Raw genomic sequence first — 27,771 nt, 5'->3', positions numbered from 1 at the left:
TACACCCAAACTACAAGGAAAAGTAAAATAATAAAAATGACACACAACAAGAATTCGTTATGATATGAATTCTAGTAAGAATCAAATGAAATCACGTGTGTGGAAAAATTAATTTTGTGGAAATGTCTTATGTAACCTATGAAGTGTGGTTATTCTTTGTATAATCTGGTAGTCTTGATAATTTGGTGCATAAGAATTGTTCATTTCTCTTTACATGCATTTTTAATGAAAATGTAGCAACTTCTGAAAAATTTAAGTAACTAAAAGTAGCTGCTCAGTTAAAGTAATAAATAAATAGATAAGTAAGTAAATAAATAAATTTTGAAGTCAAAAGGCTATAAAAAGTCGAAGTTGTAAAAATCTAACATTGCTTCAATCCAACTCACCTTGTCATTTGAACGAGCAACATTAAACTACAGTGTCCAAACAGATTGCTAACAATGAACTTGACAGTCCAGGAGAAATGGCAGGACCGTCACAACACATGCCCAGTCCTGACTCTGCAGGATGTCCTCTGGGAGGCCTCTGGGAGAGGGGGTGCTGATACCAAGGGCTCAAGTAGAGAAAATGTGTTGAGAATGATGATGGCAACACATGTACAAATGTGCTTGACACGTGGATGGATGGATGGATGGATGGATGGATGGATGGATGGATGGATGGATGGATGGATGGATGAATTGTGACAAGAGCTGTTTGAGCCTCCAATAAAATGATCTCTTTTTTTAAAGAAATGCGGGTTGGGAGACATGGCTGGTTGGGGCCAGTGGAGTGCGAATGAGAACATGGGTGATTATGTGTCTGAGCTGGAACGAAGCATTAAAGATAGCATCGGATTGCACAGTAAGCAAGGTAAGCACAGTCTTACGTGTGCTTACTTAATAATCTGCAGTGGACAATTTCACAGGGAGCTCAACACATCCTGAGTGAACTCGTGTTGACTCTGCTTATTGGGTAACCCCTCTATGAAGATGGAGGTTCCTCTAAAGTAGTGGTTCTCACATGTGGGTCCTGTGCCAGTACAATCCTCATTAAAGGGAACTTGTGAATCATGCACGTTCTCAGTTCCGTTCTCTTAAACCAGAAACTCAGGTAAGGGGCCCAAGGAGGTGATGTGTGTTAATAGCCAGATGATCGATCACGAGGCACATTCAAGTGAGGGGACCTTTGCTCTGGGCAAGTCCACCAGCCACACAGCTCAAAGGGCATGGATAAAAGGCACTTTGGCTCATTTCAACTCTGCACAGTTCGTCGTTGCCTTAGAAGCTGCCACTCAATCTGAGCGTGTCGTTCAAATTCAAAGCCACCTTTAAAGACAGATACAGAGCTGCCAAGGATAGCAAATACACTTTAGAAACCACTTACATTGGGGGGAGCAGGGAGAGAGGGGGGGAAATGAGGAGCTGATGCCAGGGGCTTACGTGGAGAGCAAATGTTTTGAGAATGATGAGGGTAACGAGTGTACAATGTGCTTTATACAATTGATGTATGTATGGAATGTGATAAGAGTTGTATGAGCCCCCAATAAAATGATTAAATAAAAATAAATAAAAAAAGAAATCACTTACGCTGCTTGAAGATGTCAAGGGCCCTCTTCAGAGTGCTAAAATAAATAAATAAAAATAATAAACAAGCACAGGTATCATTTCAGTTCTAGAAATTGTCTGCACGGTCTTATTATAATGCCTTTGCCTCTTTCTCTCTGCACCCAAATCACTGCCATCGAGTTGATTCTGACCCTATAAGATATGGTGGCACAGCCCCTGTGGTTTTCCGGTACTGTAACTCTTTCTCCATCGGAGATGCTGGTGGTTTCAAACTGCTGACCTTGAGGTCAGCAGCCCAACCTGTAACCACTATGCCACCAGGGCTCCCTCCCTGCACATCTGAACATATAACCTACAGACAGACTCATCTTTGTCAACTAGAAGCACAGCAAAAGATAGAGACTTTGACGTGTAGTGCTCCCTATCCTTCATGTTCAATTCTGACCATTAGAGACGCAAATACACGGTCATGAGGAAAGGGATTGAATCCTAGCTCCTGATCACCTCCGTCTTCATTCGTTCAGTCGGTGTGTGTTTACTGAGTGTGAGCTATGGGGCAAGCACGGTGCCCTATGTTGGAGACTCAGTGATGTGCAGCAGACGCTGTCCCAACCCCCAGACGCTCATGGAGGAGGCGGACATTAAACCAACTGTATGCCTGTCCTATGCTGTCTAACAACTACCACAAACTCTTCTCCTTCTCCTCCCTCTTTATGGCAACCTATGGGGGGGGGGTTACATTTCAGATCGTTAACGTTGTAGTCCACAGTCTAACCCAATGATCAAACTCCTCATCGACTTGCCCCTCGCTGGCTCCATCAGTCCCCCTCTACTTCCTGTGGACCCCTCATGTGTTTCACCCTCGTCAACACCATCAGCCGTCTAGCCCACGGCTTTACCCTCCTCTTGCCCTCGCCCATCGCCCTGCCTGCTCCTACACAAACAACCCCACCAATGCCTACAAACACATCAGAAAAACAAAAATGTGCAGTCTCTTCCTACTGTGCCTGGTTGTATGATGCAATTTCAAGGGGCACGGATGTGCTAGGAGAGTACTCTCCGACAAACAAGGACACCGATGGTTTGGCACAGGAGTTGGCAAACAGGCTCTCAAGCCATGGGTGGCTCTGTGCATACACATGGCTCTGAAGTAAAATTGAAAATGAAAATAAAATGACCATAGTCTAATTTATAACATTCTAAAAGAGTATTATTCACATAACGGTGATTTTATTTGTTTGTAAAAATATATTTGTGACCCCCGAATAATTTTTTAAGTGCTGTGAGTACCAGCATTGACTTTTCCATCTCAGAAGTTTGCCGACCGTGGTGCAGAAGAATGAATGAGGTTCACTGAAGAGTGGACTTATTGCTGGAGTTATTGAATTATTGAAAAAGAAAGATGGACATGAGAATGGGTGCAGTTTAATGTATACCCCCCACAGTGAGTTATGAGGTCCCCAAACCAGCCCTTCTGATAAATGCCTATTCAGGGTCTAAAATCAATATTAACACATGCTTTCAAAATTTGTCCACTGGGCTGGGGGGCTGCGGGGAGGCAATGCAGAACAGAATTTCAAACTCTATAGGCTCTAAACTTTCTGGATCCATGGAGGATAGAGGAACCCCTGAGACTATTACCAGGAAGAACTCGAAATCTTAAACCAAAAACATCCCCTGAAGTCATTTGGAAGCTAAACAACAGGTTAGTTTAACTTGGCAGGGGTTGAGGGAGGGAGCTGCTTTGAACATTATGTATTTTTTAAGAACTAATTTCCTTAGAACTGTGGTTTTCCCCTTTTAATTACAACCCACAGTTTAATAAACAAAAGTAAATACATTTACCTCTTGACCCTATGGACATATCATATATGTGTATCTATCAACATATAAGGGAGTCCTGGGGGTGGTGTGGGTTAGGTGACGGGTTGCTAGATGCAAGGTTGGAAGTTCAATTCCTCCACCCACCCAGCAGGAGAAATGACGAGGCCGTTTGCTCCCATCAGGATGTGCGGTTTCTCGAAATCCTAGCTGTGGTCGTATGCGATGGAATCAACTTGACTCATGGCAGTGGGTTTGGTTTGGGCTTTTATCAATGTGGGCTCACATTGACTAGAGGAACTCGAGCAATTAGATAGAAACCTGAGGGGGAAGTGAGTTGATGTTGATGAGGAAGGAAGAGGTCAAAGAGGAGGATGAGCTGTTTGCCCAACTCATAGTGGAAACCGTGGTTATGAACCGTCCATGTAGAAACTGCTCCTTCGGGATTGTGTTTTGCTGTGCATGTTTGCAACGACAATGAAAGTTCATGAAAGAAATCATCTGACCCTGGAAGGGTCTAGGAACAGTGACAGCCTCATGGCAATGACCTGTCCTAGAGCCAAGAGCCTTCTAGGTCGCCTCCTTTCCTTGGCAGCTTCCCTGCTGTGAGAAGCCCAGGCAGTTAGCAAAGACCGGGCCAGCGTAGGTGGTCTAGTGACAACCCCAGCTGAGCCCAGCCTCAGAGTCCTCCAGCCCAAGCTCCGATGGAACTGTCCCAGGAGCTTTCAGGTGTGTTCCGCTCCCAGGCATCGAGTCCTCCCAGAGACAAGAAGTCCTCCAACGTGTCCTGTTCAGATCCCTGTCCCCACAGATTCCGTGAGCATAACAACCCTTGCTGGCTCCCAGTGTGAAATAAAACAGCCATAAAATCCATTCGTAGGACAACCCGGCATGTGGTTCTAGGAGTGGGATTATAGGAGCTCACGTTTTTCATTTTTGTGTATGTTCGAACATTTTTATAAACAATTTAAATATCTTCACACACAAAATGATACTCGGCACATATGGCAAATGTAAATCATTGTTCAGTTGTTAAAAGGTGCCGGCGTCAGCCTTTTTTTGCGGTTCCGTGTTGAATCTCCTCTTTCGTTTTAATTGCCAAAATAAAACAAAACATAGCCTGTAAGCAAACGCTCCCTGAAGTAGTAAGTTCTATCTGAGGGTATCAAGGACTTTTCATTTCTGCTTTCCTCCTTCTCCTAAACCAGCGTCTTTGTCTGCCGTCTGGGATGAGAGGGAGGGAGAGGCACGGAAAAAGGAGGAAAGGCAGTGTCCCATCAGTCCGTCAGGATGTTGGAGGGGACATGCTGCAGGGCAGCGCTGCAGTCGTCTGCTGCTCAGCCAAAGGTGTGCTCACAGCTAAAGAACCAGGTCTGCAGAGCAAGGACCTGAACTCCTCCTCCAGCGCCCCCTGGCATGCTTACTTTGGAGGAAGACTCTAGACACTCCCATAGCAACAGGGCCAGTTACATAGGGAGCAGGTCCACAAGTGGAGCCCAGCAGCCTCACTGTGGGAGGAAGAGGGAGCCATCTGCTCCCATAAAGATTTGCAATCCCAAACTCTCCTGCGCCAGTCGATTCCAGCTCCCAGGGACCCCGTGGGCAGAGTCTACCTGCCTTGCTGGGTTTTTCCAAGGCTGCAACTCTTGACTGGGGCAGAAAGCCTCACCTTGCGGTTAGCAACCCAACGTGTGAGCCCCCTCACTACCAAGGGCCCCTCATGATTTCCAGTAGAGTGAAAGTACAGTGGAGCAGCTCCACGCCGTCCTGGAGGGATCCGCTCCACGGCAGTGGGTTTTGTTTCAGTTTGGGGTCTTTTGTTTGCTGACTTATTTGGGGTGCAAAGTGAGAACGCCAAGGTCCTTGCTGATAAGTTATGTAGAATTGTGAAATGAAGAAAGCACAGCTAAAGCAGAGGGGGCACCCTTCTGACTGAATGACCCTGTCCACCTGCCCGGGACGTCAGCCCTGCATAGAGCAGGGTATTCCTAAGGAGGGGCCAGGCCCTGGCCCTCCAGCCTCCTCGGACTCCGAGCAAATGACTGCGGTCGTGAAAGCTCACACCGGTGGTGAGCACCATAAATTGGTGCAAAGACACACTCACCGTTATCACAGATACGTCATGGTGGTGCCCTGGTGCTGTTGTGGTTACGTGTTGGGCTACGATCCATGTGCTGGTCAGCAGTTCGAAACCACCAGCAGCTTTGAGGGGAAAAAGACTGGGCTTTCTACTCCCCATAAACAGTGACAGTCCCGAAAATCCACAAGGAGTCACTCGGAGTGGGCACTGACCCCATGGCAGGGAGTTTGGTTTGGGTCTGGGCGTGAGTACAAAGCCAGCCCAACAAACAACCAAAGTCACCTCCATGACCGTCTACTCTAAAATTGTAAATACGATTCATCCTCCCGACGAATCAGTATGAACCGTAAAGGACGTCAAGGTAAGCAGTGAGTATATGAATAATGGACGTGGCTTTAGCGTCCATGTGTGGCCTTCTTTCTGCTTGTCTCTATTTGTCACAACTTGAAATAAGGAAAAAGAACAATTTCTTTTCCACCCAGCACATTGACTGCATCCTACTGGGCTACTCTGACTGCGGAAATGTTGGGAGTCTCCAGGCCAGATGAGTGGACCTGATGGGCGGTCAGGCAGAAATAGGGCACCTACTTGATCTCAGATTGTCCACATGGCTTCTTCCGAGAGAGGTTGAGCAGGTCTTTGCCATATCTCTCTTCAATCGAAGCCCTAAGAAGAACAGGAGAGACAGGGATGAGTTCTTCTCGGGGATGATTTCAGGCCCCTTTGTTTTGACTGCGTCTTTGGCGGTAGTCTCAGCTATAATGCCATTCTCCATGGAGCAGTCCTCTGATTTGCAAAAATTAAAAAGACCTTCATCGACAAGGTGGTCTTCCCCAGCTAGAAGTCTACTGCATGAACTCTACAAGAATAAAAAAGTATAGGTACGGGGGTTCCAGGTCATACATACACGGGTTTATGCCAAACAAAATGTGTCTCAATGTGTCTCCGTGTTCAATGGATGGTTGCAGACAGGCTCGCTCGGAAATACACTTGTCTCAGTCTCATTAAGATGCCTTCAAAAAAGATCCGGTCACAAGAGTGGCTTCTAAGTGGAGCTGCTGAGCCAGTTCAATTCAAGAGAGAGAAGTCAGCTTAGAAGGGTATGGTGACTTTGGGGGTGGGGGGGGCCTTCAAAGGGGTAATACTGACTGATTTTGGGCAAAGGACATACGACGATCACAGGGGGCTTGTATGAAGAAAATAGAACACTGCATTGGTGGGGAAAAGGCAGGAAAGTTGTGCTGGGGACTTTCCCCCTACCCAACCCTAGCCCCATTATAAAAATATATCTGGAGGGAGGGGGGAGCGGGGAGGAAGGGGGGAAAAAAAGAGGACCTGATGCAGAGGGCTTAAGTGGAAAGCAAATGCTTTGAGAGTGATTAGGGCAAAGAATGTACGGATGTGCTTTATACAATTGATGTATGTATATGTGTGGATTGTGATAAGAGTTGTATGAGCCCCTAATAAAATGTAAAAAAAAAAGAAAATGATTAGGGCAAAGAGTGTACAGATGTGCTTTATACAATTGATGTATGTATATGCATGGATTGTGATAAGAGTTGTATGAGCACCTAATAAAATGTTTAAAAAAAAAAAAAAAGAAAATGTATCTGCTCATCCTTCCAGGGTGGAAAGGTCAGCCTATGAGAATTGCGTTGGGAATCCTTACCTCACCCACCTTAAACTCTGCTCTTGTCCTTTCTAACCTCTTTTTGTTCCTCAAACTCAAAGAACATTGAAAGGGAACATGTTTTGGGGCCTTCAAGGATTTCAAAACTGTCCCTTGGGTGTGGCCTGGATCAAAGAGCACAGGGCAGGTTGAGAAAGATGGAACCACTGAAACATGCCCTTCAGCAGGGCCTGGACCTCTGTGGAGGATGGATTGAGAAACAATAGCTTCACATTTCTATATCTCTGCTTAATAAAGCTTTATTATTTTGTTTAATAAAAGTATCTATGGTTCTGTAGCAATACTTTCAGAATTACCCTCGTACATGGCTCTCTGGCCACCAATGGTCTGGTTTGTTTTTTTCAGGCAAACGTTTCAAAACCATCATCCAAGAATTGAAAACAAGAAAGATGGTGCAAGATATATTGCCCTGAGAGAGCTATTTCCATCCCTGAGGCCCAACCGCCCTCTAATCTTCTCTAAGCATGCCCTTTAAGTTCAAAGACACATGTAAACCATGCACATGAGAGTGGGAATCTCAGACTGTAAACCTTGCAGTCACCATGTCACCCCAGAGCAGCTGATTGTCACTCAGTGTTGCAATAGTCTAAAGCATTATACATTCCCCCATCTCATATTCTCTACCCCCATATCTGCACTTTGTCCCAACCCTCAGTTTATCTAGACCTAATGATAAGTTGTGCTTTTCTCCACCAGGTGATTAGTTTAAGGAACACAGTTAAGTGCTCAGTTGCTAAGCAAAAGGCTGGCAGTGTGAAGCCACCAGCAGCTATACCCGAGAAAGGCCTGACGTTTGCTCCCATAACGATTATAGCCTCAAGGAAACAGAGGAAGGAACTAGGAGGCAAAGGGCATTTACAGAGGCACGTACATATATATATTTATATAGGATGATAGGGAAATAGATCTATGTGCATATATTTATAGGTTTAGTATTAAGGTCTCAGATGGACATTGGGCCTCTACTCAACTACTCCCTCAATGCAAGAACACTTTGTTCTATTAAACTGGTATTCCATGATGCTCACCTTCCCAACATGATCACTAAAGACAAAGTGGATGCATAAGCCAATGTGGTGAAGAAAGGTGATGATGCCCAGCTATCAAAAGATATAGTATCTGGACTCTTAAAGGCTTGAGAGATAAGCAAGTGGTCATGTAGCTGAGAAGCAACAAAGCCCACATGGAAGAAGTACACCAGTCTGTGTGATCATGAGGTGTTGATGGGATCAGGTATCAGGCATCAAAGAACAAAAAGTCATAACATTGTGAATGAAGGGGAGTCCAGAGCAAGGACCCAAATCCCATCTGGGGGCAACTGGACATCCCCTTACAGAAGGGTGGCAGGGAGGAGATGAGCCAGTTGGTGCAGGGTAGCAACAATAAAACATACAACTTTCCTCTAGTTCTTAAATGTTTCCTGCCCCCCACTATCATGATCCCAATTCTACCTTGCCTTACAAATCTGGCTAGACCAGAGGATGTACCCTGGTACAGATAGGAACAAGAAACACAGGGATTCCAGGACAGATGAACCTCTCAGGACCAGTGGTGAGAGTTGCGATACCGGGAGGGAGGAGGGAAAGTGGAGTAGAAAGGGGGAGCCAATTACAAGGATCTACATATAACCTCCTCCCTGGGAGATGGATGACAGAAAAGTGGGTAAAGGGAGACGTCGGACAGTGTGAGACATGACAAAATAATATTAATTTATAAATTATCAAGGGTTCATGAAGAAGGGACTTGGGGAGGGAGGAAGAGAAATGAGGAGCTGATACCAAGGGCTCAAGTAGAAAGCAAATGTTTTTAGAATGATGATGGCAACAAATGTACAGATGTACTTGGTACAATTGATGTATATATGGATTGTGATAAGAGTTTTACAAGCCCCCAATAAAATGATTTTTTTTAAAAGATTTTAGCCTGAGGAAGCCTATGGAACAGTTCTATTCTGTCCCAGGGGGTTGTCATGAGTCAATAGCAGGCTAATCTACCCCACTTTATTAAAAATATTCAAATTATACAAGTAGGAAATGACTACCTTCTCACCGCAAAAGATTCAAGCAACACCAAATGATACAGAATAATATGCACAGGTCCCCCTCATGCTCTTCTCTAATCCCACATCACTGGTAGGTGTGTGCCTTTCTGGTCCTTTTTCTCTGCATTTGCATAGCAATTTTCTCAAATAGTTATGCATATGCCCAACTTTTTAGATGTACACAATTGGCATCATTCTGTTATTTGCTTCTCTGTGAGTTGCAATCCATCGTAGAGAATTTCAATGACCACTGCATTCTGATCTTGCATGTTCATGACATGGAGTCATCCACAGGAAGGGCTCACCCTGCTTATTTCCGTGTTGTCATCACACACACACACACACACACACATGCGCACACAGATGAACACCTCCGTACACGTATCCTTGATCATATCTGAGGATCTATCAGCTGTGGGATGGACCTTTGAGAACATGGGTTTGTTTACTAGAGTGAGCCAACTTTTTAAAATTGGGTCAAATTGTCCTCCAACAAAACTTTATCCATGTATGCTTCCACCAACGGTGTATTAGAGCCCTGTCTATTTTCATTGTGGGTGTTAGGCTGTTCATCAGAAGGTCAGTGGCTCATACCCAGCAGCCTGGGTAGGAGAAAGCTGAGACTGTCTGCTCTCATGGAAAGACGATGTAGAGTTCAGTAAGTCAGAACTGGCTCAATCCTAGTGTGATCAGTCTGAGGAGGGCGGTTAAAAAAAAAAAAAGAATCATTGTCAGCCACTTATTTCCCTTATTTCTAGTAAGGTTGCTCAAATTTCATGTGGTTTTTAGACACCTCTATCTAAGCCTTTTAAGAAAGTTCTTTACCCATATATGTCCCAGCTGTTTCACTGTTATTTTTCCTATTATTTTATAGTTCTTTACATGTTATGAATATTGATACTTATTCTTGTACATGGCACCAAGTTTCTCCCCCTCTCTCATTTGTCTTTGCTAAGTCAAGTCGTTCTCCATTTTATTAAATTGAGCCAAAAAGCTCACAGCCTCCGAATCAATACCAACTCATATTGACCCTATAGGACAGGGTAGAAGTGCCCCTCTGAGTTTCCGAGACTGTTACTCTTTACAGGAGGACCACACACCATAGATACAAAAGTCAGAAGAAGCCTCCAGCATGACATTTGGTCTGTGAACTTGGAACTTGCCTAACTCATGTTCTGGATATAAAGCTCGTGATGTGTAACATATAGTACCTCCACTGATCTGGCTTTTCTAAAAAAAAAAAAAAACAGCCTAAGATAAGAGGATACTTGTTTCAGGTTCAGAGTGTTTAGATGTTTAGTGCACCCTGTGGAGAATGAGATGATTAGCACTAATGCCCACATCCCTTGCCCTTACAGAGAAAGTTGTAATTGGATAGCATCATGACTCAATCATCTTACGTCTGAAAATGGGAGATTATTGCAGAAGGCTATAGATGACAGTAAAAGACCAAAATCCATTTGCAGGGTCCCCACATGGATTAAGCCTCCAGTGAATCCCCTCTGACCATGGACCAGGGGTGTGAACAGCCTTGCTATCAGATAGAGATAATTGGAAAGTGGATTATTGCAGATGCAGTTGATATTTAATGTTATCATTTGTCCCCTTTTGACCCATTTTAAATTTGTTCGGGTGTTTTATGCTTCTTGCTTTCTTTTTGATTGAGTTTTTCTCTGTTTTATTTTGTTATTTTTGTTGGGTGTTTTGTTTTGTTTTGGATGTTTTAAAGTATGTTTTCTGTGTATGAAATCGAAGATAGGTAAATCTATAGAGAGAATAACTGGACTAGCAGTTTCTTGAGGGATGTTGGAGGAAAATAGGGAGCTAATAATAAATTAACACAAGAAGGAAGAAAATGTTCTAACATTGATTTTCGTGACCATAGATCATCAAACCACTGAACTGTATATGAATTATATGTCAATAAAACTGTTTTTAGATATACCAGTGGGACTCTGCAGAAATCAGCCCAGGAGAATTACTAAGAGGGAAATTCAACACTGTCAGTTCACAGGAGTAGCATCATAAAGGTAAGTAGGCACAGATCCACCAGGTTTTGAGGGGCTGGGGGCTTTTGTCTTACCACAGTGGAGTGTGACCTTAGCCCTGCCACTGTCTCGGCCTGAGCCGGGACCATTTGGAGGCAGTGCAGAGGCTTAATCTCAACACAGCCACAGCTTGCTGCCACCTCAGGCAGGGAATCAGGGCTCAGTTATGTTGTTACTTTAGTTTCCCTCTCTTATCGCTCTTCCCCCACAGTCTCAGCGGGCTTAAGATTTGTTTGTTTTTTACTGGTTGTCTCTTCCCTGTTCTCTCACACTCCAGACCACTCCCCTTATCCTAGGGCATTTACTCCTGCCCCCCACCCAGTTAGGTGAGCTCCACCCTGTGCAGCGTAGCCCAAGGCTTGGGAAAGCCATGCCGACCTCCTCCAGGGGATACTCAGCCCACCTTCTTACCAGGGAATTCATGCCTGTGTGGCTGGAGGAGCTCCTATATTTCCTCAGTTGTTACACATGTCTGAGAAAGTTCCTCCCACCTACCTTAGTGTCTCACATGGCCTAAGGCAGCTCGGCTAATACTCGCCAAGGTTCCAAGCTGCTGCAGGAACCTCTGCCCAATCTATGCAGTGATCTACCTGGCCAGGGAAATCCCGCCCATCATTTGCAGTATTCTATACCAAAGCAGGCAACTCACTGGCCTTCTGGTGCACTCCCCTGAGAGAGAAGCCACAGGAGGATAAAGTGGTGGGCTAATTCCATATTGAAATTAGCTGTAGGCAGTTCGAAGAAGCATTCCTACAAGTCTCCCAGAGAGAGCCAGTGCTTTTCGACTCCCTGGAAAATGGCACTTGGCTCCTCTACAACAATGCAACACAAACAGCCATCACCCCCAAGGACCTCAACGAAAAAATGGGAGAAACAAAAGACAATGGCAGTAGATGACCTGAACCTAATGGCATGCATAGAAAAAGCAGACATTCACCTGCCACAGAAGGAAATTTTCAGAATGCTGCTTGGAGTCATACAGGATATGAGGGAAACAATACAGAAAAAGGATGAAAGGATAGAGGAGATAAAGTCCATACACCAAAGGGAAATACAAGAACTTAGAGAAGAGATAACAAAAACTAGTAGCAGACTTATGGACCTTGAGAATCAACTGGAGGAAGCTGAGAACCGTACCAGTGAGTTGGAGTATAGTCAAGCAGACTTTAACAAACATGAACAAAATTCTAATAAAGTCATCAGAGAAGCTGAAGAAAACCTAAGAACTATGTCTGATGCTATGAAGAGGAACAGCATTAGAATTATTGGACTACCGGTTGGAGACACAACAAAGAAGTCATCTGCAACAATAGTGAGATAATTCTTGGAGGAAAGCTTCCCTAGCTTAGTGAATGAAAACCAGGCAAGTATTCAGGAGACTGAAAGAACACCAGCTAGACTGAATCCAAAAAAGAAGGCACCAAGGCACATAACACTATCCAACTTTGAGGAAAAGGAGAAAATAATTAAAGCAGCTAGGGAAAAACAAGCAATCGCATATAAAGGTTCTCAAATAAGAATATGCTCAGACCTATCAGCAGAAACTATGAAGAAGAGGAGAGAGTGGAGTAACATATTCCAAATATTGAAGGAAAACAATGTAAACCCAAGAATACTCTACCCAGCCAAATTATTGATCAAGATAGATGGAGAAGTAATAGTCTTCCCAGACAAGAAAAAAACTAAAAAAATGTTAGAAGAAAACCAGCCCTACAAAAGATCCCAGTATTGGCAGAAGAACAACACTCACCAAGCATAAATAAGAGACCACCACCTAGAACAACCTCACCCAGAGGGCACCAAAGAGAGAAGAGATCCCAAGAAAGCATTGGCTTAAGGATGGAAAGAGGTCAAGAATGATACACATACACACACACACACACACAGCATTCACAACACACTAATAAGAAAGGAAGGTAGGAAAACACCCAACACAAAAGATATAAGATGACATCACAGAGTCCGCAGATGGAGATAATTCTGAATATCAATGGCCTGAACTCAGGCATTAAAAGACTAAGGCTAGCAGCCTGACTTAGAAAACTCAACCCATCAATCTACTGCCTACAGGAGACACATCTCAAGACTACAGAAAAAAATAGGCTGAGAATCAAAGGCTGGAGAAAAACATACCTAGCAAACAGCGATACAAAAAAAAAGCAGGGGGTTCAATCCTAATCTCAGGGAAAAAATTACCTCAAAGTACAAACGATATGAGAAGGAACACTGTATAATGCTCAAGGGAACAGTAGACAAAGAACCGCTAAGCATTGTAAACATATATTCCCCAAATGAGAGACCCACTGCATACGTCAACCAAACACTCCAAAAGATGAAAAAAGAAATCACAGCCTCAACAATTATAGTAGGTAACTTCAATAAACCACTCTCTGACAAATATATATCACAGGGAAAGAAACTCAACAAGGAGACTAGAGATCTAAATACTACAATTAGACAATTTGACCTGATATTTAGAGGTTTTCATCCACATTCTTTTCAAGCCCACATGGCACATATTCAAAGATAGACTACATGCTGGAGCATTAGGCAAATCTACATAAATTTAAGCACATTGATAACATACAGACTTCTCTCTCTGACTACTGTGCCATAAGGTTGAAAATCAACACAAGGAAGAGCAAACAATTGGAGGATTAATAACTCTACTGCAAAAGGAGTGCGTACTGACACAGATCCGAGATGAAATTAGGAAATTTCTAGAAACCAACAAGAATGAGAACACGAAGTACCAAAACTTATGGGACACAGCAAAAGCAGTTATCAGAGGAAGTTTCATAGCAATACATGCACACCTGAAAAAGGAAGAGAGAGACTCATGATTGTTATGCTGGCACAAAATTTATAACTAGAACAGAGTCAGCAGGACAATCCCACTAATAGCAAAAGAAAAATAACAAAAATGGAAAAAGGGCTCAGATTCAGGAGAGGGAAAATAAGAAAAGTATGAGAAAAATTAATGCTGTTAAAAGTTGGTTCTTTGAAAGGATAAACAGAATCGACAGACCACCGGAAAACATAACCAAAGAAACGAGGGGACAAATTTCAATAGCAAGAATGAGGGATGAAAAAGGAGACATTACAACAGACACTAATGAAATCAAAATGATATTTACACAGTACTACGAAGGACTGTACTCCAATGAATTCAACAACTTGGAAGACATGGACAAATTCTTGGAAAAACCATCCTTCCCTAGACTATCCCCAAAGGACATCAAGAATCCTGACAGACCCATAGCAATAGAAGAAATAGACAAGGTTATCAAGGGATTACCAACCAAATAATCCCCTGGACCAGATGGCTTCACAGGAGAATTCTACCAAACATATAGGGAAGAACTAACACCAATCCTACCAAACTCTTCCAGTACGTAGAAAAAGACAGCAAACTCCTGAATTCCTTCTATGAAGCTAATATAACTCTGATACCAAAACTGGGCAAGAATCCCACAAGAATCGAGAACTATAGACCAATATCCCTAATGAACATCAATGCAAAAATCTTTAACAAAATACTGGCCAATAGAATACAAAAGTATATAAAACAAATAATTCACCATGACCAAGTGGGATTCAGCATGGTTCAACATACAAAAGACCATTAGGATCATTTGCCACATTGACATGAAAAACTATAAGAACCACATGATAATATTGATAGATACAGAAAAAGCATTCAACAACATCCAACACCAATTCCTCTTTAAGACACTTGAGAAGATAGAAATGACAGGAAAATTCCTCAAGACAATACAAGCTACATATGAAAAAACAACAGCCAATGTAGTAGTCAATGGAGAAAAGACTAGCACAATCCCACTTGAAAAGGGGACCAGACAAGGATGCCCCTTGTCCACACTTTTATTTAATATCATGCTGGAGATTTTAGCTAACAGCATAAGGCAAAGAAAAGACATCAAAGGTATTCATCTGGGGAAGGAAGAGGTGAAACTCTCATTATTTGCAGATAATATGATTTTAGATATGAAAAATCCCAAAAGCTCCACAAGGGAAGGCCTGGAAGTATTAGAGGAATATGGCAGAGTGGCAGGATACATGTTCAACAAACAGAAGTCCATCAGACTGACATACACATCAGATAAGACCACAGAAGAGGAGATCAAAAAGGCGTTACCCTTCATAATAGGCAAGAACAAAATGAGATATCTAGGGATATGCCTCACTAAAAGAACAAAAGATCTATATGAGGAAAACTACAGAACACTATTACAAGAAACCAAGAGCGACCTCAACAAATGGAAGAACACTCCATGCTCATGGATTGGAAGACTCAATATAGTAAAGATGTCAGTTCTGCCCAAGGCACTATATAAGTTTAACGCAATCCCGATACAATTACCCTCATCTTTCTTCAAAGAAATGGAAAAACTGATTACCAACTTCATATGTCGAGGGAAGAAACCCAGAATTAGCAGAGAACTCCTCAAGAAGGAAACAGTGGGAGAGCTAGCTTTACCTGACTTTAGCACATATTACACAGCCGCAGTTGTCAAAACCACATGATATTGATACAGTGACAGATACTCAGACCAATGGAAAAGAACTGAAAACCCAGAAATAAAATCATCAGCATACAGACAACTGATCTTCGATAAGGGCCCCAAAAAAGATCCAACGGGAAGCAGATACCTTCTTTAACAAGTGGTGCTGGAAAAGAAGAATATCTACCTGCAGAAAAATGAAGCAAGACCCTTATCTCACTCCATGCACAAGAATAAACTCAAGGTAGGTCACAGACCTTGAAGTTAAACCCCAAACTATTAGGGCCATCAATGAGGGAACTGGGACCAACTTGAAAACTTTGGCACAGGGAATACATAAACTATCAGAAATAGGGAAGGACACAAACACAGAGGAGGCACAAATTGACAAATGGGATATACTGAAGATAAAACAACCGTGTACATCGAAAGAATTCACCAAGAGAGTAATAAGAGAGTCCACAGAGAGGGAAAACATCTTTAGCAAGGACACATCACACAAAGGCCCTATGACTAAAATCTACAATACTCTGCTAGCTTCCAAAAAGAAAAAAAACTAATTGCCCACTGAGGGGGTGGGCAAAGCACATGAACAGAAGTTTCACAAGGGCAGAAATCCGAATGCCAACAAATATATGAGGAAATGTTCCCGATCTTCAGCCATAAGAGAAATGCAAATTAAAACAACAACGAGGTACCACCTAACACCCTCAAAGATAGCCCAATTTAAAAAATCAGAAAGCAACAAGTGTTGGAGGGGCTGTGGGGAGATAGGAACTCTCATCCACTGCTGGTGGACCTGTAGGTATGTACAGCCACTATGGAAATCGCTTTGGCGATTTCTAAAACAGATGGAAATTGAGCTACCATATGACCCAGCAATCCCCCTACTGGGCATGTACCCAGAAGAGGCAAGAAACAAACCACAGCCAGGCATCTGTGCTTCAATGTTCATTGTGGCACAGTTCACAATCGGAATGAGTTGGAAACAACCCAAATTTCCATCAACAAATGAATGGATTAAAAAACTGTGGTACAGGGGGAGAGGGGAGGGAGGGGGAAAAAAGAAAAAAAAAGAGGACCTGATGCAAAGGGCTTAAGTGGAGAGCAAATGCTTTGAGAATGATTGGGGCAGGGAATGTATGGATGTGCTTTATACAATTGATGTATGTATATGTATGGATTGTGATAAGAGTTGTGTGAGTCCCTAATAAAATGTAAAAAAAGAAGAGAAAAAAATGATTAGGGTAAAGAACGTAGAGATGTGCTTTATACAATTGATGTATGTATATGTATGAACTGTGATAAGAGTTGTATGAGCCTCTAATAAATTGTTAAAAAAAAAACCTGTGGTACATACATACAATGGTGTACTTACTATGCATCACTAAAAAGCAATGATGAACGCATGAAGCATATCACTGCATGGGAAAAACTGGAGGAATTTATGCTAAGTGAAGTAAGCCAAGCACAAAAGAACAAGTACAACATGAGTCCACTGAGGTAAGTTTATAAAAAATTAAAAAATTGCAAAAGGGGCACAAGGAAAAAGCTACTGTATACAAACCCTCCAGGGGTGAGGTCCAGTTAGTATGGCAGGGCCCAGACCAAATCCAGGGGTATATATGGTAGCCAACTAAAAAGGAGGTGAGAAGAAAGGGGAACAAAAAAAAGAGAGAGATGTGTGGCTGGGGAATAGGGCACTGACCCACCCAAGGGGAGGGTATTGTTTGTGTCTCCACAGGGAAAGAGGGACTAGACTTAAATCCAGTGTTCCGGGATGCGAATGCAGCGAGCCGGCATGGAGAAGGGAGCCAGTGGAGGGGCAGGAGGGCTTGGCTCCCATACCAGTGATGTGGACAACTGCCCCCCCCCCCCGAAGAATTTACTTTAGAGGACAGCACTGAAGCTGCAGCTAGGGGAGAGGGGCATGTCTGAACAGAGCACATGGGAGCAAATGAATGGGGAGGAAGAGAAAGTGGAGCACATCCTGGCCCACCTGACCTGGAGGACGATATCCCCGCTCCAAACAGCCAATGCACAGAGTAGATCGTATGGCTGATCCCACTATGAGACATGACGTCCCTGACTGACCCCATGGCCCTTTGGGGGACAACTCTGGAAACTGAGTGTCAGGATTGGCCTGGTCTGACCCCGCAACACCGAGGCAAAACACTAAAGGTGTGGGGCAGAGCAACAAGGGGAGCAGAGCAGGGAGCTCCCGAGGGAGTGCAAAGAATAGATTCAGGGGCCAAAGCGTGGCACCCCATCGGACTTGACTGGAGGATACGCCTAGAGGTCAAAAATCAGACCTTGATCTATTTACAGGCTTTTCTTTGTTTTTAAAATTTTTAAATTTTTTTCTTTAAAAAAAATAATTTATTCTTTTATGGGTCATTGGTTTTCTATTTTGTTGTCATCGTTGTGTTTTCTTTTGTCTCTTTCTCTTGCTATGCTTGTTTTTTTGTGCATATTATTATTTCTGCAGATCTATCTAGATAAGGCCGGCTGGATGAACAGTCTGGAGGAAAAAACAACGGGATGGATGGTTCCAGGGGGAAATGGGAAAGGGGAAGGCAGGAGTAAGGAGGTGGTGTTTACCAACCCAGGGACAAGGGAGCAACAAGTGATACAAAATTAGTGGCAAGGATAGTGTGAGAGGCCTGGTAACCGAGAGAAATTAGTGAAATCCAAATAAAGGCTGAGCATGATAGTGAGACAAGAGAAAAGTAAAAGGAAATAGAGGAAAGAACTAGGAGACAAAGGGTATTTATAGAGGTTTAAATACAGGTATGTACATATGTAAATATGTTTATATAGGATGGTGGGGAAATAGATCTATGTGCATATATTTATAGGTTTAGTATTAAGACAGCAGATGGACACTGGGCCTCCACTCAAGTACTCCCTCAATAAGAATATTTTCTTCTATTAAATTGGCATTCCATGATACACACCTTCCCAACACAATCGCTGAAGACAAATGTGTGCATAAGCAAATGTGGTGAAGAAAGCTGATGGTGTCCAGCTATCAAAAGATATAGCATCTGGGGTATTACAGGCTTGAAGATAAACAAACGGCCATCTAGCTCAGAAGCAACAAAGCCCACATGGAAGAAGCACACCAGCCTGTGTGACCATGAGGTGTCAAAGGGATCAGGTATAAGACATCAAAGAACAAAAATCACATCATTGTAAATAAGGATGAGTGCAGAGTGGAGACCCAAACCCATCTGTAGGTACCTGGACATCCCCTAACTGCAGGGGAGCAACAATGAAACATACAGCTTTCCTCTAGTTCTTAAATGCTTCCTCTCCCCACTATCATGATCCCAATTCTACCTTACAAATCTGGCTAGATCAGAGGAAGTACATTGGTACAGATAGGAACTGGAAACACAGGGAATCCAGGACAGATGACCCCTTTAGGTCCAGTGCTGAGAGTGGCGATACCAGGAGGGTGGAGGGAAGGTGGGGTAGAAAGGGAGAACCAATTACAAGGATCTACATATAACCTCCTCCCTGGGGGATGGACAGCAGAAAAGTGGGTGAAGGGAGACGTCGGACAGTGTAAGACATGACAAAATAGTAATAATTTATAAACTATCAAGGGTTCTTGAGGGACGGGGAGGGGGAAGGGAGGGGGGAAATGAGAAACTGATATTAAGGGCTCAAGTAGAAAGCAAATGTTTTGTGAATGATGATGGCAGCAAATGTACAAATGTGCTTGACCCATGGATGGATGGATGGATGGATTGTGATAAGAATTGTACGGGCCCCCAATAAAATGATTTTTAACTGTTTTTAAAATAAAATAAGAAAAATAAAGTGGGAGGGTAGTCCCCTCAATGAGGAACAATGGCTGGTTAGAGAAGCCAAACCAGAGGAAGATAGATAGATAGATAGATAGATAGATAGATAGATAGATAGATAGATAGATAGATAGATAGATAGATAATAAAGGTTTATATCAAGGACATGGCTCACACAGTTGTAGAGGCAGGCAAGCCCCAGCGCAGGGATTCCTGTCTGCCTACCCCTCCTAAGATGCTCTGGGTGGCAGTATTCCAGGTCCCTTGGGCCAGCTCAGAGGCAGAGGGAGCACTAAGGGGCACCAGGTAACCAGCATGCTAAGTTTCATCATTACCTAATCTCTTCAGAAGAAAACAAAGAAACTGTATAGAAGTTTCCAAGTTCCTGGGCCTGTCCCCATACTACTACATGCCCGCCGCGGTCACATCCATTCTGACTTGTACCAGCCATAGAGCGCAGAGTAGACTGGCCCTGCGTGGCTCCAGACTTGACGTCGTGAGGAGAGCCTCCTCTTTGTCCTGAGGAGCCACAGATGGATTCAAACTGCTGACTTTGGGTTAGCAGCTCACTGTATCGCCCACTGTGCCACCAGATTTCCTTGCCCACCTCCTAGAACCTACTCGTGAATTGGGATCCTGCCCAACCCCCCACCCCAACCCCTGCCCCACAAGCACTCCTTCATGCAGAATCACTGAGCTATGATGTATTATGAGTAAGAATTTCCATCAAACTAACTTACTCCGTGAAGTATTGAAGTATTTTTTTTAAGAAAGGGAAAGTTTATCCATTAAAAAAGAAGAAAGTAAATCCTCGGTAGCATGGCAGTTTCTCACCAACCACCAAGCCCAGGCACCCAGGGGACTGTCCTCACATCTCCCACCATGCCTTTACCCTCGCCTCCTGTGGACCAGGCTCCGCCCTTTCCGTGGTACCTTTCCACAGTACAGGTCACTAGGCACGCCTTTCTCCAGCGAGTCCACCGCATCATCCACGCACCACCTCAAAGCTCTCCTCCCGGACACTGTCCTGTCTTCTGCTCCTAACTCTCCTCTCCCTTCTTCCTGGGGCCTTGCCATGCTAAGTGGACCTCTCGGTATTTTAACCTATTTTATTAGCTTTATCATTCATGTGTCTCATCCCCCAAATCGTTTCCTAAAAGCTATAGGGCAGGGTTCTCATTTATTTCCTGAGTATCATTCCATGGTCGATTGCAGAGGGTCTGATGACTCATTACAAAGAAAAGAAAGCCCAATAAAATGATTTATTAATAAAAAAGGAAAAGAAAGTACAACTCACTGTTCCTTGTTCACGGGCGAGAATCTCATCCCCCGGCCCTCCACCAGCCCTCCCTGTCTTCCAGGAGCAAACGGCACTTACCTTTCTTTTAAGAAGTCTTCGAATTCTTTGCAGTTCTTGCGGCCATTGTTCAGATGCTGGATGATGTTGTCATAACCGATGGTGCTGAGGAGGTCCGAGCTCTGCGCGAGAAGACAACAGGGCGTCAACAAGGAGGGAAGTGGGCGGCAGCCCTGAGGTCTGAGGATTGAAGGGAGGCGGCCTTAGACAGGGCAGCCATCAGGGGAAAGTGGGGGAAATGCTTTACCTCCTGACCCAGGGGGGTGCGGAGGAGGGCGCACAGGGTGCTGAGCACACCCAATGACACTGTCAGAAAGGCGACCCCGGGATGATTGTCTGCAACCAGGTGCGGCGCTTGAGCAGCAATTCACTATTTACTATGAAAATACTTCTGTAGTTCGTTAAAACAACCCCAACCATCCAGCTTATGTGCATCCATATACTTAAAACTCTATGCTTCTTCACCTTCTGACACGCCCCAGCCAGGGCTACCATCTGCAGGCACCTCATGGGTTCTCTGTGAGTTGGAGCTGACGCCGGGTCTCTTAAGAACAACAGCAAGGTATGGTGGTAGCTAATGCTCATGGAAACCATTGTTGCTAGGGGTCCTCTAGTGGGTTCCTACTTAAAGCATCCCTACTCATAAGAATGCCCACGTCGACAAAAGAGCCCCTCACAATCATGGCTACATTTGATCCCACTGCTGCGGCCACTCTCTCAACCCATCTTGCCACGAGTCTTCTTCTTCGTCTCTTCTGCCCCCACCGCCCCCCCTGACTTTATGATGTGCTTAGCATGATGTCCTTCTCCAGGAGCGGGTCCCACCTGATCACACGTCCGAAATATGTGAGCTGCAACCTCGTCCATCTTTTTTTTAAGGAGCATTCTGACAGTACTTCCTCCAGGGCAGATTTGTTTGTTCGTCTGGCAGTCCAGGGTATTTCCATGTTTTTTGATAATACCATAACTCAAAGGCCTCAATTCTTTTCTCGGTCTCCATATTCATTGTCCAACTTTCACATCCACGTGGTAAAAATACCATGGCTTTGATCAGCCGCACCTTAGTTCTTAAAGTGAAAACTTTACTCGCTAACCCTTCAAAGAGGTCTTTTGAAGCAGTGTTCCTAGTGCAATCCATCCTTTGATTTCTCGGCAGATGCTTTCCTGAGCATTGATTGTGCATCCAAATAAAAGGACCTTTCCCAACAAAAACTCCACTTTGCAGTTATAGTTACCCCGCAGAACAAGGTGGAATTGTCACTCTGCGTTTCAGAAGCTGTGCATCCTACAGGAGCAGACAATCTTGGCTTTCTCCTACAGAGCCACTGGTGGGTTCAAGCGATTGACCTTGGTGTTAATGTCACCCACTCTGCTCCCAGTGCTCCCTAAATGACCTTAGTTAGACAGTCAAGTTGTCATAAATCAGAATGAAAGGGTAACCCTTTTGGTCATCAATGAATCAACACAGAGATAGAACCAGATTCTGATTTTAAATGATTGAAAGAACCAACTCCTTTGGAATCTTTTCTCATCTTGTTATAGAAGTAAATGTTATTTTACATCTTAATCTGGTGTACTCCTGATTTGTTGAAATACTATGACCAGTAAAATGTGACTGGGGGTCTTCTGTTTTTTTCCTCCCACCATCCATCAGTAACTCACATCCATCCCATATCCCCATAAAGCCTGATAGAAGCCATTGAGAAGCACATCGTAACAGAAAAAGTGGTAGAATAGCAATCTTGATGCATCTTGGACTTGTGTTGACAGAGTGTTTTCCCTCGTGAAGTCTGGAGGGGTGGGGTTGAGTAAATGCAAAAAAGATAGAAATATATGTGGGTCGGCATGAAGCCATCAAGAGAACTTAGGTCAAATTGCATTAGTTGAGTTGATTACAAATATTAGATTCAAGTTCCATTGCGTGATGTGAATAAATCACTTCGGGTATACAATACTACAATTCAGACTCTAGTTCTAAATCATACTCCTCCAATTTGCTCTTGCTTGCTAGGTGAGGCACCTCAAGTGCCTTTAACTTAGCAGCTAACATTTACTGTATGGATAAGAAGAGGGAAAAAACTGCTGGCCCCTAGAATGTAGGACAACTGAAGGAGCCCATTCCTGGAAGCAGGAGTCAAAACTTAACGGTATGACTGAGCAGTCCCTTATGTTCCTCAAATGCACCATGTGCTTCCATTTTCACCTAGGCTTCAAAACGTTGACTTCCAAACACTATTTCACCCCCAACGTTCTTGGCTCAATAGTGGAAGAGCTTCTAGCCTCTGTGAGACGTGTCCCTTGACACTGAGGGAGCAAGTTATCTAGACTTCTCTGTTGCTTTTTCCCTGCGCACTTCAATCCTCGGAAAAACACGTTGTTTTCAATCTAAGGAAATACTTGAAAGGTGTCAGACTTCCTTAGCAAAGAAGGTAAACACTGCCTGCAGTATTTTCAGCCAAGCTCTGTTATGAATTGAGGGGTGCCAAAACACATGAGTGGAACCCCACCCCCCCTAAAATAAAAAAAGAATTGAACTGGGCAGAGCTTTCATAGCACACACTCAATGCCACTAGGCGAGCATCGAGTAAGTTGTTCTGAGTTCGGGCACCCAGTGGAGTCACCTGGGAAGGTTCTCTCTGGTCACAGTGAATTCTTTCATAAAAGCAGTTTCCTTCGAACCTCAGTTTTTGTGATGGCTGATTTAAGAGAACAGCATGAGGCTGTGAAATTTTGTTTCTTGCTCTGGAAAAATGCCCCAGAAATTGTTGTGAAGTTGAGCATAGCTCACAAGGACAGCGCTATGGGAAAAACTCAACTGTACAAGTGGTTTTCTTGTTTCAAAATTGTGAAATGTTGATTGATGAAAACCCTTGTTTTGGGCTTCTGTCAACCTTCCGAACGGACAAAAATGTCCACCAGGTCAGGCTGTGAATCAAGCTTTCTCTTTAGAGGTTCTGAAAAGATAGCACGACAGTGTGCAACCAAAAAGGCCTGATTGGTGGTAGACGGGGGGCTGGTTTTGCCACCATGACAATGCACCTGCTCACACAGCCACCTCAGGGCACCAGTTTGTGGCAAAAAAAAAAAAAAAAAAGCATGTCTCTCTTACCCCATGCACCTGCCTCACCTCACTCCTTGCAAGTTCTATTTGTTTCCAATAATGCAGAGGGACATGAAAGGATATCAATTTAATGATGTAGAAGAGGTGAAGAAAAAAATGAGGGAAGTGCTGTCAACCATCCAAACAGATGTGTTTGAAAAATATTTCAAAGAATGGAATCGCAGATTTGACAAATGTATTAAGTGTACTGGAGGGTACTTTGAAGGTGATAACACTATTTTATAAAGAAAAAAATTAAATACATAGCTTTTGGGGGAAAAGGCGGGTTTTGGGGTACCAACTCGTGTGTGTGTGTTTTATAAATCTTCATCTGTGGTTATAATCTCATTGGGAATGGGTTTTCTTTGCTATGTTAATGAGAAATGCTTGTAGGGGGTGTGTGTTTTAAATCAATCTCTTTTGAGATTTAAGAAAGTCAATTCAGACACACATAGCGACCAGGAGCCCTGGTGGTATGGTGGGTAATGAGCGAGATTGCCAAGCACAAGGTCAGCCATTTGATCCCCAGGAGGTCAAGATTAGTGGAGGGTGAGAGGAGGCTTTCTAGTCCCTTAAGGAAGACAGTCTTGGAAACCCACAGGGCAGTGCTACCCAGTCCTGCACGATGGCTATGAGATTTAAAAGAGCAGAAACGGGGGAGAGATGCTACACTGCATGCGCTCTCTAAAGAACTGAGAGATAGAACCTGAATAGAGACAAGGGCTTCCCGAGCACCAACAGAAAGTCTTCCCGAACAGCGAGGCCTGCAATTCTGCCTTTTGACCTTCTAGAACGTGAGAAGAGAGTCGTAGTATTTACGGTTGGGCTGCTAATCACAAGGCCAGCAGTTCAAAACCACCAGCCACGCCTCAGGAGAAAGACGAGGCTTTCTACTCCTGTAAAGAGTTCCAGTCTCGGAAACCCACAGGGATCATTCTACCTTGTCCTATAGGATTTCTAGGAGTCAGAGTCAACTAAATGGCAGTGGGTTTGGTTTTGAGTTTAGACTGTTGGGGGGGGGACACATTTGTTTGTTAAAGCCACTCACATTTGGTATTGCTCTGACATCACCGTGCTAATGAGCCAAGACGCTCCCTAAGCCTAAAGCCAATGTCCATGATGATGCGTCCTTCAACTTCCTCTCAAGCAGCAAGAGTGGATTGTGAAGGCAAGCATGACACTGCGCCCCAGTTCATGCTTCCACGTGCCTCACAAGCCCACAGCCCACCCTCCTGACTTCCAATAGCCTCACCTGTTCCCTAACTCCACAGAAAAAGCAACAACAAATGATCCTTGGTAACAACAGACAAGTGGGAAGGGTTTGATGAAGAAACTTGGGATTTGTAAAAGTCTCTGTAATACAGAAGGCCTCCGGGACTAGATGCTCAGTATTTTAGATTAGAAACCAGTATTCTAACACCAAACCAAACTCACTGGCAGCAAGTCAATGACAACTTACACATCTGTCCCTCCGAATTTCCAAGACCATAGCTGTTAATGGGAGTAGAAAGTCGTCTTTCTCGAGCAGTGCAACAGGTGGTTTCAAACTGCAGGCCTTTCAGCTCACAGCCCAATGCATAAATGCTACTCCAACCAACAGGGTTCCTATTCTCACACAGGCTGAGCAAAAGGAAGTGCATATCTTTCCCACCAAAGAGCCAGAGAGCTCTGAGCCTGCAGGGGCTGAAACTGGAGCCATCTTGGGGAAATGGCAAGGTGTGTGAAGGCCAAGGGACTGGCAGGGCCCAGCCCCACTCCAACCAGAAGGCAAGTAGCTGCTTCCACATTTGAGGGAAGCCACAGCTGGGGAGGCCTCCTCCCTGCCAGAGGCGCCTAACATGGGCATGAAAGCACAGCAGCCCAGGGGCAGTGTCCCAAGGGCCTTCAAAGCACCCACAGAAAAAGAAGAAAGAGAGAGAGAGAGAAAGGGGCTCAGTCCAGCTCTGAAGTGCCCCCTTGCATTTCTGGGGAAACTGTTTCCGGCTTTCTCACTCCAGACAGAGGCAAAAATAGCAGAAGCTGTCATTTTTTCTAGATGGTGTGTGTATATTTTGGAGAAACCCAAAACTATTTTAGGGAAATGTTAGTAACGGAATTCTTAATACAGAAAGCTTTCCTCTGTATCAACCGTGACAAGTTAAAAATGTCATTTGAAATGCACAACTCCTAGTCATCATGGCAACAAGATCTATTTTTAAAATGCTTCAGACTCATAAGCCCTTTGAAGGGAAACTCTAAAATATGATCATGGAACGCAGACAACACAGTCTCCGGAGGAGCTGCAATACAAGACTAGCCCAAGATGGGAAAATCCAATGTCAGAAAGACCAATTCTCCCTAAATACATCTATGAAGCTAAAATAGTTTCAATAAAATTAAAATCTTGATAGATTTTCTTTTTTTATATATTTAAACTCATCCTAAAGAGCAGCTGAGTAACAGCCTGTTGAACAGATAGACTAATGAGGACTTAGCTTACCAAAAAATGTTTTAAAAAAACACTGAATACTTTGAAGTGCCTTACTGACCTTTGTGGTCAGCTAAATAAGCCTAAAGGATGGCCCGGGACTGCCCTTTGTACATCCGAGGTTCAGTATGTGATAAAAGGAGAATTTGAAATCAGCAAGCAAAGGATGACTTATTCAGTAAATGCTCTACTGGTCATTGCAGTTGAGGTCAAAGCATATTGTGGCCATACATCTCATTGAGAGGCGTCCTCGTCTTGTCTGACCTTCCCTTTCCCAAGCCTGATGGCCTTCCCCGAGCCTAGTACTTGCTGATAACGTGTACAAAGTACATGAGTCAAAGTCTCCCTATCCTCCCTTCGGAGTGTGCCGGCCATCCTTCTTCCAAGACAGATTTGGTTTTCTTCTGTCAGGCACGGCAGAGTCAAAATTCTTGGCCGGCACCACAATTCAAAGGCACCAGGTCTTTGGTCTTCCCTAGTCGTTGTCCAACTTTCGCATGTATCCGATGTGACTGGAAAATGCATGGCTAGGGTCAGGCACACCTTAATCCTCAAGATGAGCTCTTTGCTGCTTAACACTGTGAAAGAGGTCTTTTGCAGTAGATCTGCCCAACACAATGCGTTGCTTGGTTTCTTACTTCTGCTTCCATGGACCCTTGACAGCTTCGATATTTTCCCTATTTACCATGCTGTAGTCGCTTGGGCCAGGTTAAGGATTCTTATTTTCTTTAGATCGAGGTGTAATCCATTCTGAAGGCTGCGATCGTTGATCTTCATCAGAAATGCCGCAAGTCCTCCTCACTTGTAGCAAACAAGGTTCTGTCACCTGCATATCTCACGCTGTCAACGACACCTCCACCAGCCTGCTGCCGTGGTTTTCTTCATACAATTCACCTTCTCAGATTATTTGCTAAGTATAGTGTGGTAGTTATGTAATCTGTTGTCTATTTGAGACTTAAGAGTGAAGGGGTGGAGTTTAGCCTGTCAATCAGGTCACAGCTTGATGACCTCATTTGGAGGCGCTAAGGAGATAAATAGCTCACTGGAGGCGGGACACATGCTCCGTCCCTGTGAGACATTCCTGTGGACAAGACACATGGAGCTACGCCAGAGCTCTGGAGCTGAAAGAGCCACGTAGAGACCCCTGCCATCGCTGAGATGCTTACACTGCCATGGGGATCCACCAGACTTCCTACCCACTGGCCTGTGATCTTCCTGCGTTCAGCGTGATTGAATGTGTTTCGTGAGTCTGAAGAAGACTTTATAGATTGGTATTGGACAT

The 27,771-nt window shown here is 44.0% G+C and overlaps 1 protein-coding gene across 1 annotated transcript in view; it reads right to left on the bottom strand.

Moving 5' to 3' along the window:
• Window positions 1–27,771, bottom strand: part of PSTPIP2 (proline-serine-threonine phosphatase interacting protein 2) — a 90,322-nt gene that overhangs the window by 28,341 nt on the left and 34,210 nt on the right. Inside the window, exons 2-4 of the mRNA XM_075532699.1 lie at window positions 20,944–21,044; window positions 6,037–6,114; window positions 1,569–1,603 (exon numbers count right to left, since the gene is read on the bottom strand). Of these exons, the coding sequence (XP_075388814.1) occupies window positions 1,569–1,603; window positions 6,037–6,114; window positions 20,944–21,044 (214 nt within the window). The remainder of the gene's footprint in view (window positions 1–1,568; window positions 1,604–6,036; window positions 6,115–20,943; window positions 21,045–27,771) is intronic.

The sequence above is a fragment of the Tenrec ecaudatus genome, chromosome 15, assembly GCF_050624435.1.
Source record: "Tenrec ecaudatus isolate mTenEca1 chromosome 15, mTenEca1.hap1, whole genome shotgun sequence".
Classification (NCBI taxonomy): domain Eukaryota; kingdom Metazoa; phylum Chordata; class Mammalia; order Afrosoricida; family Tenrecidae; genus Tenrec; species Tenrec ecaudatus.
This window is presented reverse-complemented; position numbering and strand designations above follow the sequence as displayed.